Source organism: Tiliqua scincoides, chromosome 1, assembly GCF_035046505.1.
Source record: "Tiliqua scincoides isolate rTilSci1 chromosome 1, rTilSci1.hap2, whole genome shotgun sequence".
NCBI classification, from domain to species: Eukaryota; Metazoa; Chordata; class Lepidosauria; order Squamata; family Scincidae; genus Tiliqua; species Tiliqua scincoides.
In genome coordinates this window covers 56766372-56782111 of record NC_089821.1, presented here as the reverse complement: position 1 = coordinate 56782111, position 15740 = coordinate 56766372, and the positions used below count along the sequence as shown (strand labels likewise).

At 44.2% G+C, this 15740-nt stretch overlaps 1 protein-coding gene across 4 annotated transcripts in view; it reads left to right on the top strand.

Annotated features, from left to right (window-relative positions):
- BRSK2 (BR serine/threonine kinase 2) overlaps nt 1-15740 on the top strand; it is a 464708-nt gene that overhangs the window by 401488 nt on the left and 47480 nt on the right. For 3 of the 4 annotated variants that reach the window (XM_066627584.1, XM_066627576.1, XM_066627568.1), the window contains exon 12: nt 3613-3763. In XM_066627584.1, the coding sequence (XP_066483681.1) occupies nt 3613-3763 (151 nt within the window). Of the gene's footprint in view, nt 1-3612; nt 3764-9558; nt 9625-15740 lie in introns of all 4 variants that reach the window. The other variant, XM_066627592.1, reaches the window with a different exon arrangement.

The following is a 15740-nucleotide window of genomic DNA, read 5'->3' as shown; positions in this document are numbered from 1 at the left end:
TCCATAGGGCTGAATAGGGACCTCCTTCTCAGGTGTTTTTTGGGGGCTGCATTTACTGGATCAGGACCATTCAGGTGTTGTTGGATTCCTTTCAGCCAGCCCTTTCTGATGCACTAAGGCATGTTCGCCTACTCACGCGTAAATGCACGATACGGCTCACTTTCACTTTCCATAGGGCTCCATGCATTTTTTCCTTCCGGTTTTTTGGCCATAACTTTTGAAGGAAAGGACATATCTCAACATTTTGCATTGTGCATTTTTTGCATTGTGTTCCGCTGACCATTCTGCATCCGATGGTGTATGGCATGACATGGTAGCTCCTAACGGCGCGATTTTAGCACATCACCCCTCCGGGCACATCACCCCCTCGAGCGTGTCACCTCCCCCCGGTGTGTCACCCGGTGCAGTCCACACACCCTGCACCCCCCTAGCGATGCCACCAGTTCTATATGGCTATGAAATGTCTTAAGGTCCTGCAGATCAAGATACAAAGTATTTAAAATGGTATAATGGAACATTCCTCTTTTGTCAGAAGAGGACAGATTTGTCTTCAGATTCTTCATGTTAACACATGCAGCAAACTGTAAAAGCATAAGAACATAAGAACAGCCCCATTGGATCAGGCCATAGGCCCATCTAGTCCAGCTTCCTGTATCTCACAGCGGCCCACCAAATGCCCCAGGAAGCACACCAGATAACAAGAGACCTGCATCCTGGTGCCCTCCCTTGCATTGGCATTCTGACATAGCCCATTTCTAAAATCAGGAGGTTGCACATGCACATCATGGCTTGTAACCCATAATGGATTTTTCCTCCAGAAACTTGTCCAATCCCCTTTTAAAGGCATCCAGGCCAGATGCTGTCACCACATCCTGCGGCAAGGAGTTCGGGCACTGTGCGGACCTTTCCTCTGTTTCAAGAGTGTTGTGTAGCATCAAACAGAATCCTATATAGTTTGCAGTGTTTAGAAATGTCACACACTGTGTTTTCTAATTTTAATTACAGGACCCCTCTGCAGTGAATAACTCTATCTTAATAGAAAAGTGCAATATTGATGCCTTTCTAAGATTCCTTCATTGAGCTTAAATAGTTGGTTACCAACAAATAATATAAAATCCTCTTATCTTTAATGGCTCTTTACCCTCTCTGCTTTCCAAATTATTGTTAGTTTAGGGCAGGGGTCTCAAACTCGTTTCATACAGAGGGCTGAATAGCATTCATGATGCCTACTGAGGGCAGAAAGTGATGTCAGAAAGCAGGAAGTGATGTCATTAAGCAAGTCATGACCATAAATAAGCACCTTTTTCCTCACTTGGGAACTCATTAGCTACAAATGACAGAAGAGAAAATACGCAAATCTTGAGCACATTTTCCATGATATGGCCTAATTATCACACGGGCTGCCCTTTCAGCAGAGACACCTCAGCACATCTTAACTGGGAGCAACTGATGGTGGCTCTGAGAGAGCCAAGGGCTGATTAAAGAGCTTCTGGGAGCCGCATCCAGGCCGCAGGCCATATGTTTGACACCCCTGGTCTAGTATTGTGATGGCTTCATTTCATAACTGGAGAAAGAAAATAAAACTTGGTAGCAGTACAAATTAGAGAAAGAGACTTTTTTGACACAACTTTCCTGGAATTTAGCATTCTTCCTTTCCTTCCAAGCTCCCTTTTCTCCCTTTAGATAATCAACTAGAGCTGTATTACACTGCTCAAAACAATAAAGGGAACACTTAAACAACACATCCAAGATCTGAATGAACGAAATATTCCTATTAAATACTTTGTTCCTGACATAGTTGAATGTGCTGACAACAAAATCACACAACAATCATCAATGGAAATCACATTTATTAACCCATGGAGGTCTGGGTTTGGTGTCATACTCAAAATTGAAGTGGAAAAACACACTACAGGCTGATCAAACTTCGATGTAATGTCCATAAAGCAAGTCAAAATGAGGCTCAGTAGTGTGTGTGGCCTCCACTTGCCTGTATGACCTCCCTACAACGCTTGGGCATGCTCCTAATGAGGTGGCGGATAGCCTCCTGAGGGATCACCTCCCAGACCTGGACTAAAGCATCCGCCAACTCCTGGACAGTCTGTGGTGCAACGTGGCACTGGTGGATGGAGCGAGACATGATGTCCTAGATGTGCTCAGTTAGATTCAGGTCTGGGGAACGGGCAGGCCAGTCCATAGCATCAATGCCTTCATCTTGCAGGAACTGCTGACACACTCCAGCCACATGAGGTCTAGCATTGTCCTGCATTAGGAGGAACCCAGGGCCAACCACGCCAGCATATGGTCTCACAAGGGGTCTGAGGATCTCATCTCGGTACCTAATGGCAGTCAGGCTACCTCTGGCGAGCACATGGAGAACTGTGCGGCCCCCCAAAGAAATGCCACCCCACACCATTACTGACCCACTACCAAATCGGTCATGCTGGAGGATGTTGCAGGCAGCAGAACGTTCTCCCTGCCGTTTCCAGACTCTGTCACGTCTGTCACATGTGCTCAGTGTGAACCTGCTTTCATCTGTGAAGAGCACAGGGCGCCAGTGGCGAGGTTGCCAATCTTGGTGTTCTCTGGCAAATGCCAAACGTCCTGCACGGTGTCGGGCTGTCAGCACAACCCCCACCTGTGGACGTCAGGCCCTCATACCACCCTCATGGAGTCTGTTTCTAACCGTTTGAGCAGACACATGCACGTTTGTGGCCTGCTGGAGGTCATTTTGCAGGGCTCTGGCAGTGCTCCTTCTGTTCCTCCTGGCACGAAGGCGGAGGTAGCGGTCCTGATGCTGGGTTGTTGCCCTCCTACGGCCTCCTCCACGTCTCCTGGTGTACTGGCCTGTCTCCTGGTAGCGCCTCCATGCTCTGGACACCACACTGACAGACACAGCAAACCTTCTTGCCACAGTTCGCATTGATGTGCCATCCTGGATGAGCTGCACTACCTGAGCCACTTGTGCGGGTTGCAGACTCCGCCGCATGCTGCCACTAGAGTGACAGCACTGCCAGCATTCAAAGGTCACCCAAACATCAGCCAGAAAGCATAGGGACTGCGAAGTGGTCTGTGGTCACCACCTGCAGAACCACTCCTTTATTGGGGGTGTCTTGTTACTTGCCTATGATTTCCACCTGTTGTCTACTCCATTTGTGCAACAGCATGTGAACTTGATTGTCAATCGGTGTGGCTTCCTAGGTGGACAGTTTGATTTCACAGAAGTGTGATTGACTTGGAGTAACATTGTGTTGTTTAAGTGTTCCTTTTATTGTTTTGAGCAGTGTATTTGTGTATTTGTTTCACTGCACGTCACTTTTGAAAAACAATCATATATATATTTACCTCAGAGTAAGTTTCATTAAACTCCATGGGACTTGCTTCTGAGTTGGCATGCATAGGACTAAGCAGTTAAAGTATGACAGGAATGAAGGGAGAGTTAGATGTACAGGAGAAGAATGGTTAATATTTCACCTCTCTATCAAGTTGCACATGTCTCTACAGTTTAGAAAATGTGATGGGGGCACTCCTGGGAAGTATTATCTGAATACCTCAGTAGTCTCTGAGGTATTCACAATTATCCTAAGTTGACTGCATTATCTCTACATAAAGATCCCCCCAGAAAACGTGTAGACTCTCCAATGCTGAACAGACATGGGAAGCGGAGACCAGAGAGGAAATCAATGGAGGTCCTCAGCGTGACAGATGGAGGATCACCGGTTCCAGCTCGTAGAGCAATTGAAATGGCACAGCATGGGCAGAGGTAAGTGGTCCCCAAACTCCAGAGAAAAGAAGCTTGTGCCTTGAGGTTCAGAGGCCTCAGCCAGCTGCACAATGGCGCAGGAGTTTTTACTTGGTAAAGCATCTTTGGTGTAGGTCCTCTTGGCATTAGAGCCATAAAGCATTTTAAAGGAAGATACGTTTATTGCAGGGAGGTATCTGTGCTCGTTGCTGTTACTTCTATAGTCACATCCTTGCTTCTTGGTAAAATCTGTGCTAGGAAAACAATTACCAATACAGGTCTTCATAAGCTAAAAGAAACCACTGTGGTTGAGGAGGACACCATGACGAAGCCAGAAATGCAATTATGGCCCCAAGTCTTACCCTATGGCATGAACATACAATGAAACATGTTATTTCGTTTTGCTAACTGAGGAAACATGGTGGCTTTGGTGTTGCAATGAATAATGGATGGTTTTTAAAAAAATAGTGTTTCCAGAGAGCATAAGCTCAATGAAGCTCTTTGTGATCTCCTGGCAATCTTTTGAATGGGACTTCTTAATACTGAAGAGGTGAAGGGAAATCCCATGTGTCTTAAATTATATAGGAACGTACGAACAAGCTGCCCAATCCTAATGGGCAGCCCAATCCTGAGCTGCCCGGGGAGCCCCTGCTCGGCCGCACTACGAAGGCTGCTGCCGAGTCCAGCGCCTCCCACGCTACCGTGGGAGGCACCTCGGGAGTAGGGGACATTTGTCCTCTTTCCCCGGGTAAGGGAGGCAGCCCGCAATGGGGCTACTCACTTTACCAGCGCCCAAAGGGTGATGCTAAAGTAAAGGCGCTCGTGTAAGGCATGCAGCCTCCACGAGCGCCGAGGATCCTGCAGAGCAGATCCTCCTGCCCGCCCCCAGGCACACCTCTGGCATGCCCCCCCGTTTCACGCCGGCCTGCCCGCCCCCTCCCCGCGTCACGCTGGACTCCCCCCTCCCTGCAACGCCCCCATCCCCACCCTGTTTGCTGTTCCGCAGCCCAGCAGTGGCAGGCACTGCCGAGCTGCGGAACGCGGGCACCCGCCGGGCGGTGGCTCAGCACTGGCCGGAGCTGAGCCACCTCTGGCGGGAGCCCAGCGGTAAGCCCCACAAACATTCCTTATAGCATGTTTGTGACTGCGGACCATAGGATTGGGCCCTAAAGGGATCTAGGCGTGCCATTTTTTTTCAGCATCTAATGTAGTTTAGTGTTGCAGCATGAGCTCAGACCTTAGCTGTCGGGCTTTGTGCAGGGAAAGACCCCTCCCTCCGAATTTTATAGACCAGCATTCTGGTCTACTTGGCTGACCAGCAGCCAAACAAAAAGTGTAAGAAGCCCTGAGAATTGCATGCTCGCTGATGGTCCATCACAGTGAGTGTGAAAAGAGCAATGTGCTATCAAGCTTTATTGATGGGATAGATAGCTGGTGTGTGTGTAATTCTTGTCTCCAATGGCAGTGGGATACTCAAAAAGGAAGCAGTGAATGGTAAAAATTATTATGAAAAATATTATTGAAAAAGTGGTCTGGTGATACTTTTCAAAGATGTACACTTTGTAAAAGTGTACATGAGGCCACTTCTATTAAAGAGGCCAGGCTAAGGCTGCAATACTATACACACTTGCCTGGGAGTAAGCCCCACTGAACACAATTGGCCTTGTAAGTAGTCATGCATAGGATTGTGCCCTAAGTAGCATAGCTAAGGGTATAGACACTGAACTACTACTGAGTTTACTTGTGTCACTTGCTTTCCTATCTTTGTACTGTTCTTCTTTTATATATATTTTGATTGGTGGGTTATTTTTAATTATGTTGTTAGCTTCCCTATCGCTCTTCAGACTTAGAAGAGTGGGATACAGATATTTTAAATAAACTAATATTCCATGCTGGGTGCTGAGGATTTTGGTTAACCATGAAGCTCTTTGAGATTGGAATGCCACAGGCATAGCTTCTGGTGATTTCAGCAACTCATCTGCAGACAGTTTGCTTCCTAGCTTAGCAAGCAGACTTACATTCTAGTTATTTGCAGGAGGCTCTCATCTAGGTAGGGCAAAGCAAAAATAACTAACAGAAAGAAAACCTCATTTAGGAAAAAGGTTGTTGACTAATTCTAAGATCTTGTCTTGATCCTGAGCTATGCAGTTCCTACCATCTAGCAATTTCGATTACGCAGCAAGTTGTCAGGTCAAGAAAGTCCAAATATTTCAGATATGTGTCTCTCTCTCCAGCCTAGGTGTGTTTGTAAAGGATGCATCCAGGTGATAAGAATGCATGCCAGGCTTAACATCTGGAGAATTGCTTGTATGTGTGTACAGGTGCAACCTATTTATCCACGGATTTTTTTATCTGTGGGTTTGTCTCAATGCAGATCGGGTGGGGGGAATTAAAAGTTGCACACAGCTTTGCCTCCTTTGCCCTTTGCTGCCTGATCAAGGCAGCCCAAAGCACTGCAAAAAGTCTCCTCAAACAGGCAGGGAAATAACCCTGGAGCCATGGAAGAGGTTCCCCTTGCAAAGGAGCAGTAACACTCCTGGAGCCCCTGAGCCAGGAAAGAGGCTGAAGAGGGGAAGGGGTGGCCAGAAACCTCAGTAGCCAGAGCAGCAAAGTGGAGCTCTCTCTCTCTCTCTCTCTCTCTCTCTCTCACACACACACACACACACACAGGGGCAGTGCGACTGTAACAGAGGAGATTGCTTTAAAAAATCCAGGGAATATTTGCCAAATTCTGCCCCCCCCCCCTCAGACTGAGATGGTGCAGGCTCTCCGTGCTTCAGTCTATGGAAACAAACAGCCCAGCAAGCCAAAGCATGAGATTTAGGCTACAATCCGATCCACACTTTCCTGGGAGTAAGCCCCATTGACTGCAATTGAGTAGAAATGCATAGGACTGGACTCTTAAAAGCTCAGCATCCCACCTGTGAAAGAAGCGGGGACAGCTGGCAACGGGGAGGGCTGAGTACGGAGCGGAGGAGGGGGAGGCAGGAGGGGGAAACGATTGGGAACTACTGCCTTAGTTTCCTTCCAGCTCCAAGTGTTAGGCTGCAGCGTATTTGCATAACTCTATGCAATTTAGCACAACTCTTTTTTTCTCAATTGTGTCGGGTCATAGAACGGAACTCATGCGAATAAATGGGCTCCACCTGTACTAGACAACAGAAGGTACAAGTATGTGATTGGGAACAGGGAATGAGAGAGACATAGAACAAATGAATGATTATTCATAGCATCATGAGTGTATACTTTGAAAAGGAACATTTCCTTGTTGCAGGCCTCAGCTTTGTTAAGTCAGGTTCAGCATGCATCCTCAGATGACACAGCAGTTATTTGGAAAATGGATTGTTTATTAACATGCCCCTAAGTGTCTGGAGATTGAGCATATCTGGCAAGAACATCATCTGTTAGAACCATCAGTAGCAAAATACAAGTACCACCAAACATGAGGCAAACTTTAAGGCTTACAGCATGAAATTTAGCACCAAGCAGTTCATATGAGGTAACTTTGTGTAGAGCCCCTCTTTGGGAAGCTGTCATACAACTCTAAAGAAACTCATTTTCAGGGGGTAACTTACACTACAAATGTAAGTGGTTAACAGAAATTCCTTCTTCCCAGGGAATCTGGGAACAGTAGTTATGTGAAGTGGGCTGAGGCAGGAGTGGTCAACCCAAAGTACGTGTATCCAAAATAGTGGCCAAAATTTTTTTGTTGGCATGTGGCATGCAGTGCTGTTCTCTCAGTGCAAATGGGAATTGGATCATCCCTTTCCTCCCCATGCTGCATTCCTGCATAGGGTTTAAAGGGAATGCGTCTTTTTAAATTTAAATGCTGCTCGGGGAAGGAGCAGTTCACTACCCTTCCCCTTGCTCCATACTTGCAAGGCATTTAAAATTTAAATGCCAGATTTAAATCCACATCATCTTTCCCTGCCTACAAGCAATGGAGTTCCTAGTTCCTTTAGAAGGTTATTGCCAATTTGTCACTTGCTAACAGAAGGTCCAGGACCCTTATTAAACTACACTTCCTAAGATTCTTGGGGGCAAAATTTAGCAATTAAACTGATATAAACTAATATAGTTTCACATTACATGTACATACAGTGTGCTTGCTCTTTTTGAGAGGCGAGGTTTATTGGTTTATTTCAAGAGACTTGTTGAATAATGTTGTATAATGGCAGATGACTAGAAGAGAATAACCACTTGTCCTCTTAGTTTTAAAAAATCAAGAAAGACAAAAGAATCATTGCCTGTGTCACACTGCTTCCTTCTTTCTGATTTGTTCTTTTACCTCTAAGGCCAGTCTCCTGCTTCTGTGAATTGTTCCTCCTGTGCAGAATGGATAGCTTGGAAACAGGAGATAAAAGGAATCTAGCTTTTCTTTTACATGACCCCCAAAGAAGCTGCCCTTCATTTAATGTAGTAGAAGGCCTGCAAAAGCTGCACCAACATAACTTTATACCTCTGATTGCTTTCTACCTGCCTTTGCTTGAAATGTTGTGTTGCCTTGCATTATCTTCCTGGCTGTCAGACACACTTGAAAGTGCACAAATATTTGTTGTGTTTTCATCCTGGTTTGGCTGGCCTTTCTTAATCCTGCTATTTCTCAACTCAGATATACTGTGAGCAAAAAGTGTTACCTAGCTCCATCAGTGCTGATGTTTTCTTCTCAGTATCTGTGCTTCTTCATATATTCCTTGCTTTTCCTGTTCCTATTTACTGCTACCAAGCGCAAAGCATATGAAATGCATACATGTGGTGAATACCCTGAAGTCAACTTGGTTTTCAGCATTTCTCTACTGGGAATTTTCCTTCTTTCATTTGCTGTTTTGGTTATTGTAAACTTATTTTTCTTTTCTTTTTTTGCTTGTGGGAGCTTTAATACATCCAGTTCTTCTTGTTCATCATACTTAAGCTCAGGCTTCCATCTCCCCCAAGATACATCAATGCCATAGCAGCTGTCACATTCATGGTGCATTTTCCTGCAACAGATATTTGGTTCCCTGTCCCCACAAAGACGGGTGTCATAGGGTCTGTGTTGAAGCAAATGAGGTGGCATGCAGTAAATAGGTTACAACCTGGAAGGAAACTTCTTCAAGCTGGTTCTATAAATAAACAGAAGTCTGCTTCTTCTCTAGAACAGCAACTGATAGGAGGATCTGGTCTCTTCCAGTCAGATCAGCTGCCTGCAGGTCACATGCCTGCTTGCTAACAGCTTATTTCTTTTAGTCCATGTTTGCAAACTAGACCTTGTACTTGGGGAGTGGTCATGGGACTTGTGATGTAAAGCTATGCATAGCAGAAGAAGCCATTCTGAATTGCCAAACTGAATATGTGGCGTTCAGACCATGTTTAATATTAATACCTTTTTATTTTCCCACCTGAACAATGACGTGTTTGTCACATCTCTGCTATAACAAATATGAAACTGGCGTGGGCCAGCATTTGATTCTAGGGCAACTGCTGTTTTGGGAAGCTATGTGCAAGAAGTACCAAGTACATGGTTTGTATGAAATGGATCTTACCTCATGCCACCACGATTCCTACAGATGTTGGGATTGATCCTTCGCCATTAAATTCAATATCCAGTCTCCCAGGAACTTTGCTGGTGCAGAATATGGCCAAATACAATTTCACTTTAAAGAGATTTTGGTCCTTTTTGATCATCAAATAATAAAAGGAACAAGGGCCTTGCTTTGGAGCATTCCTGCAAGAGGGGTGAAGTAACTGGGTGGGTGGGTCTCAGGGACTGCATCAGGTGAATCTCATATGAATGTCCACATTAGTAACTTTGTTTTCTCACTTTGTTCCTGCCATAGTAAAACAATGTTCAGTAAAAGCCTGGATATCTGTGAAGCCAATCCCAAATTCAACAAAGAAGAAAGGTATAAAACACCAACAATCTGTTCCTCTCCTCTACCTCACTGCTATTCCTTAAAGATGCAGTACTTACCTTTTCCACTGGGGACAAATTTGCTTGCACTCTTCAGAGACCCAGCTGAGGGCATAGAACAACTAGTTGTCTTTAGCATCATTACATTGGGCAGTTTGGATTTGGCACATCAGTCTTCAGATGCTTTATGCATTGCTTGTTTTGTGCTAGAGGCAAAGGTAGAGAAGGGTCCTGTATTTTTAATGACTGTGTAGAAGAGAACATTACAGCAATGCATAACAAGCTTAATCAATCCAAATGCCTTCCTCTGCATATCTATGAGAGGCACAGGAGCCCTCTCTTCCTTTGTGTATGGTTGCCCTAGTCTGTGCTGCATGATCTTTTCCCTGGTTTCTGATCTATCCTGATTGTCAGTAGCTAGTTTACAGGAGGGCTGCTGTGAGGAGGGAATGGAAGGTGGAAAGCCAGGTCTTTAGCACCCCTCCATTTGTAAGTGAGCTTTCAGCAATTCCTCCTACCACCCCTAGCCAACCGACCAACCATCACTCTCTCCCTTTATGCCTCTTCCCTCTGGTTGGGCAACTGGGGAGCTAATTGATGGAGCCAGATTTGATCTTGGAACCTCCAATTGCCAAACTTTAACCTATGCCAATTAACTGAAGGCAAGGTGGGCTTCTTCTCACGTTTGTTACAGACAGCATCTCTTTGTAGAAGAGCAGCCTTTAAGGATCAGCTTGCCTGCCACGTAGCTATGACTAATTTTCTTATTTTTCTTCTCTTTCTTAATCACAGTATCTGTGCTTTTTTCACTCTGCCATTTCAGATAGGGATGGAGCCATTCACTGGCAAGCAGCTTTAATAATTGTGTAGAAGGAATTTTAGCAGTTGCAGCTTTCTGACTTCTGCATAACAAACTACTTCGACCAAAATTCCCTCTTGCTCAACCCTTAAAGGTGTTGTTGGGACTTCATTATGAAAGCCTTTAATAATAAAAATGCGACTTATCAGTATGAGTATTCATGGGGGCACTTTTTGTGTTAGCATATACAAAGACACATGACCTGCACATTCACCTAGTTAAGAGGTCACATTAGCCAGTCATGAAATGGGAAGATGGAGGCTATTCAGTTCCATCCATATGGAAAATTTCTCACTGTTTGGTATTAGAATTTAGTTCACCTTTGACTGTTAACCTTTTTTTCCTTCGGAATATAGCCAATGAAATGATGTCCAAATGCCCCTGAGGTTGATGGGAAATCTCTTCTTGACCTTAATGCCTGTGATTTTCACCCCTTAGTTTCTTAACTAGAAACCTTTTGCAATTTTACACCTATAAACTGTAACATAGAAAGCGTTGATGCTCAAGCCCATTCAGCAACTGCACCCCCTGACCTAGAAGCCATGAGGAGGAAGGAAATACCCAGCATATACTCAGAAATACCTTGGCCTACAAGCAACCCTCAACTGGAGGAAAAAGAAGTACCAGCCATTGCCTGGAACTGATTATATCATAGTAACACGTAGCATTTATCTACAAAATGTGTTGCATACATTATCTTGTTACAAAGTAGATCAGCATTAGTATCTGTGTACTGTAGCAGGGACTGAGACTGAGAGGCTTGCCTAAGCCTCCCCCCAAATCTCCAGTGAGTTCAAGGCAGAAGCAAGATTCAAACTGGATACTTTCTGATGTACAGATGATTTGCTTAGTCACTATGCTGCACAAACTCTAATATTGGAAATGGGTTCCTGGGCTGAACTTTGGTCGACTTTGGCTGAAATGAAGCCCTGATCATGTACGCTTTTTCCGTCAGTTCAAAAAGTCCACTATATAAAAATTTTAATGACCTATAGGTTTCCCATTTAAAGCAGTAGGGAGAAGGAACTCTGCCTGTCAGCAGATGGATGGTCTGATTCTGGCACAGCATACAAGGCACTCAATTTTATGAGGGCCCGCAGGAAATGAGCACTGCAACCAAGCTGCCAGGAACTCATAAAGAGTTCACAAGCTGGGGAGAAATAATGAGCTGCTGTCTTGTGCAGTGCTCATCAGGGAGTCCTCAAGCACTGTTGTGAGAGCCAGAGACATGATACAAATCTCAGTCTAGAGTGATTGTTAGGAGGTGGGGTCCCGAAAACCACATCTTGTTAGCCTTGTCAAAGTTCTTGCAAGACAGGTCAGAGTTACAGTAGTCCTTTCCCCCTTGTTTCTCAGTTTAGAGACTTTTGATGCATTAGCCCTCAAGAATAACTCTTTTTCACGAGGTCTTCCCACCATAATCCAGCTTATTGTCACACTTTTTTTTTCCTGCTGTTACTCCGGTTGCAGCCAACTTACCATTTCTTCCAGCTAGTGCTAGAGATTTTTCAAAAATAGCAAAGGCATGCCTTCATCCTACTATTTCTTCTCAGTCTGACACTGATAATTCTGTCATAACCCTAGTGGTAGTATTTCTAGTTCTTCCCCTTTGGTTTTTATTCCCCCCCCCCCAGAGATATGCATTTTTTGAACAGTGTTGTTAAATGAGTCAGTTTACACAATGGTTAAAGCTCAGCCTTGAAACTGTATTAGAAAAGTTAAATTGGAACATGCTGCACCCCAGTTTCAAAACGTATTAGGACATTCACAGTATGCACAAATCTGCTGAAAGCATCAACGTGCTCCATTCCCTTCTCCAATGGAAGAAAATAGCCTTTGTACTCACACTGTGGAACAACTGATACTTCAGAAACTCTGCAGGAAACCTTCTTAGTTCTGCCTCATGGAGGCAGTTTTCAGAACTACAGGTTTTCAGAACTACGATACCCAGATCGAAAGAACTTCCATAATCTCTCGTATAAAGGGGAAAAGAGATGTCCTAACTTTGATTTTTTTATGTATCCTGATGAAAGTTCTTTTAAGGAAGGAATAGAAGAGATTTGTCAAGGGAAATGTTAGAGTAGAAGGAAGGTGCAACAAAAAAATCCCCATCAAAATACTCCCGCTTTCGGTGAACCAATCACTTTTGAAATGGTAACTGATCAATGTCTCAATATTTCTCTCACATTTGGTTTATTTTAAGAGGAATACTGCATCTTTAAGGATCCTGCCCCTCTAGATGCACACAGTTGTCTTGGTAGCTGAGGCCACTGTTCCTCTCTCTCTCTCTCTCTCTCTCTCTCTCTCTCTCTCTTTCTCTCTCTCTCTCTCATATCTGTTGCCCTGTCCCTTCAGTGCTTTTCTCCTGTATCTGGGTTGCTGCAGCTCTGTAGTTCACATGCTTCAGTACTGTAGGAAATGCACATGTCTGCGCTGCTGGGTTTATTGTGTTCTGGGATTATTTTTTGTTTGTTTAAACAGCCTCATTTCCCTTTTTTCTTTTCCCGTTGTCAATATGATGTCCATTCGCATTGTTAAAATCTTCAGTGCCTTTCCCTTTCAGGGAAAACTTCAGTACATGAAGGAAAAATGAATAGCATTAATATGTCCATATTGACAGATAGAAAGATTTCTGTTTCATTTCTCTGCATTGTGTATATGTTATGGCACATACACATTGGTTTACATACAGACTCAGGGAACCTGCCAGTCTACTTGGGAGCATTCTTTCTAAAGATATCTGCACTCTATAACCGACAACCAAACGTGGCCCTTGATACATGAATTACTTTTTTTTTACTCCTGAACAAATTGAGGTTTAATGAATGAATTGTCCTCTGTATGTGTGATGTATATCAGAATCTTACAAGTGGGATGGGGAGGCAAGGAAACTGTGAGGGACAGAGAAGAATGTGAAGAATGTGAACAAGTTAGGAAAAGTATGTATCTGTCAATCTAGCAATACCTCAGCACTAGCTAAAGGAACATGTAGCAGTGATCTTTATGAAAAGCAAGAGAGTTGAGTAGATTTTGGTTGTGTACAGGCAGAGAGTGCAAATTAGGGTAGATTAGTAGGCTTCTATCTCCAGGATAGAAGATTTAGGGGCCTCATCAATGGCATATCCCCCTTGGGTCAAAACAGGATGTGTGCCCTGGGTGCCAGAGCATGGGCTCCAATTACTTCCCCAGTCAGGAAGCAAAATCACCCAACTGGCTGCCAAGAGCACGCTTGCATTCCAACTGCTTCCTGTTTGGGAATGATGTCATGACTCAGTGTGGTGTCATGACATCTCGGCATTGCCCTGGGCACCAAAAGCCCAGGGGACCTGAGCCTTCTAAAATATGGGGGGAGGGAGTGGTTTGTATGCCCTGCAGCTGTCAGTGAGGTGTTATGTATTGTATGGTCTGTATTACTGAGTTGTGTTTTAAGTTGTAGGATTTCCTTACAACTCCTATGTTGCGCAGTCCTGGTGCTGACCAAATAGGGATGATCAGAAGCAAAAAGTACTTCAGAAATGTTGAAGTACAGTTGAACCTGAAGTACAGTTGCTACGTCTATAGCTGTGAAGAAGCCCTAGCATGGTTCTGGTATCTTGAGAACCTTTTATATAAAGGTAGAAAAGGAGGGAGGGAAGGAGTGAAAGCAAGAAACAAATTATTCATACAGGTGGTGCCTTGGTATCTACGGGGGATCTGTTCCCAGACCCCTCGTAGATACCAAAAAACCATGGATAAAAAAAATCCGTGGTTAAGCACCCTTTAAAGCCTCCAAAGACAACAGGAGCTGTGCTCTGATCACATCCGGATGTTTTTCTGAGGCCCGGGTAAGCCTCTGCAGGTTTCAGAAAGCCTTCAAAGACTCCTGGGAGGCCTTAGAAGGTCACTTCCAGTTTTGCATCAAAACCGGAAGGGATGTTTAAAGACATAAGGCCCTTGGAGAACTGGGGAAGCCCTCCCAGTCTTTCCAAAGGCTTTATAAGGCCTTTGACGCAAAACAGGAGCCTCCCAGAGGCCTTAGAATGCTTTTTGAGACCTGTGAAGACTTCCGTGGGCCTCAGAAGAGCCTCTGGAAATAACAAGCACAACAACAACAGTATTTATATACCGCTTTTCAACAAAAAGTTCACAAAGCGGTTTACAGAGAAAATCAAATATCTAATGGCTCCCTGTCCCAAAAGGGCTCACAATCTAAAAAGATGCAACACCAGCAGACGGCCACTAGAAAAGACACTGCTGGGGTGAAGTGGGCCAGTTACTCTCCCCCTGCTAAATAAAAGAGGAGCACCCACTTGAAAAAGCACCTCTTAACCATGATCAGAAATGATCGGAATATAGCTCTGATCGCCTTCGGAGGCTTCAGGTTGAGCCAAATCTGGCTCAACACGGGTTCAGGGGAATCTGCAATTAAGTAGGCTCTAGTACCTTCTTGAAAGGAGGTTAATATTTGATCGCCACCAAAGTGGAAAGAGCAAGAGTAGGATCTGGAATACAGGGAGAAAGGAGTGATATTCATGGAAGCTCAATCTACAATAGATTCACAGATGTCTACTTGTTCATCGCCTTTTTGTGGCTTGACTAACAGCAAAATCTAAATCTAAATACAACTGCAATTTGTCACCTATTAAACTTCTGCTGTTCATATAAACATGCAGTTTACATCTCCTTGATAGCTTAGGTTTCAGACTGCCTTGTATTGTATGATCGTTTTACATTGTATTCAGGAAGAGAAAGTTATCATTACAGACACTGGTTTTAATCTAATAAAAACATTTGATTCTAAATTTCATAAGGAAAAGCTGCAGGTTTCTTAGCTAGAGTACCCTTTGAATAAGCTGGAAAATATGAATCCTTTTATACCTTCTGCCAAACTTTCCAAGGAGAAATTTCCAGGGAGTTGCATCCTTTTGTCTGTGATTTTGTTCAATGGGCACTTATACCCACCCAGAAATGTTGATCTTAATGATCAGTGGCTTTCACTGTACATGAAAATGTAGATACGTGTATGAGAAAAGGAGATTCCCAGCTCACTATAATAAAAGGACAGGAGACTCTTAACACAGGTACCATGTGTTACCTATAAGAGGTTGGGAAGACGCATATCTTTTTCAGTAATCACAACTCCCTGTGCATAATTTAATGTTTTGCCCTGGAAAGCAACAAATTCCAACACAGACTGGTAGCTCTGCCGGCTGACAGTCAGGGTGGGTGAGCTGTGTTTTATTCTTTTCTTTTACACCTATTGTATTTCC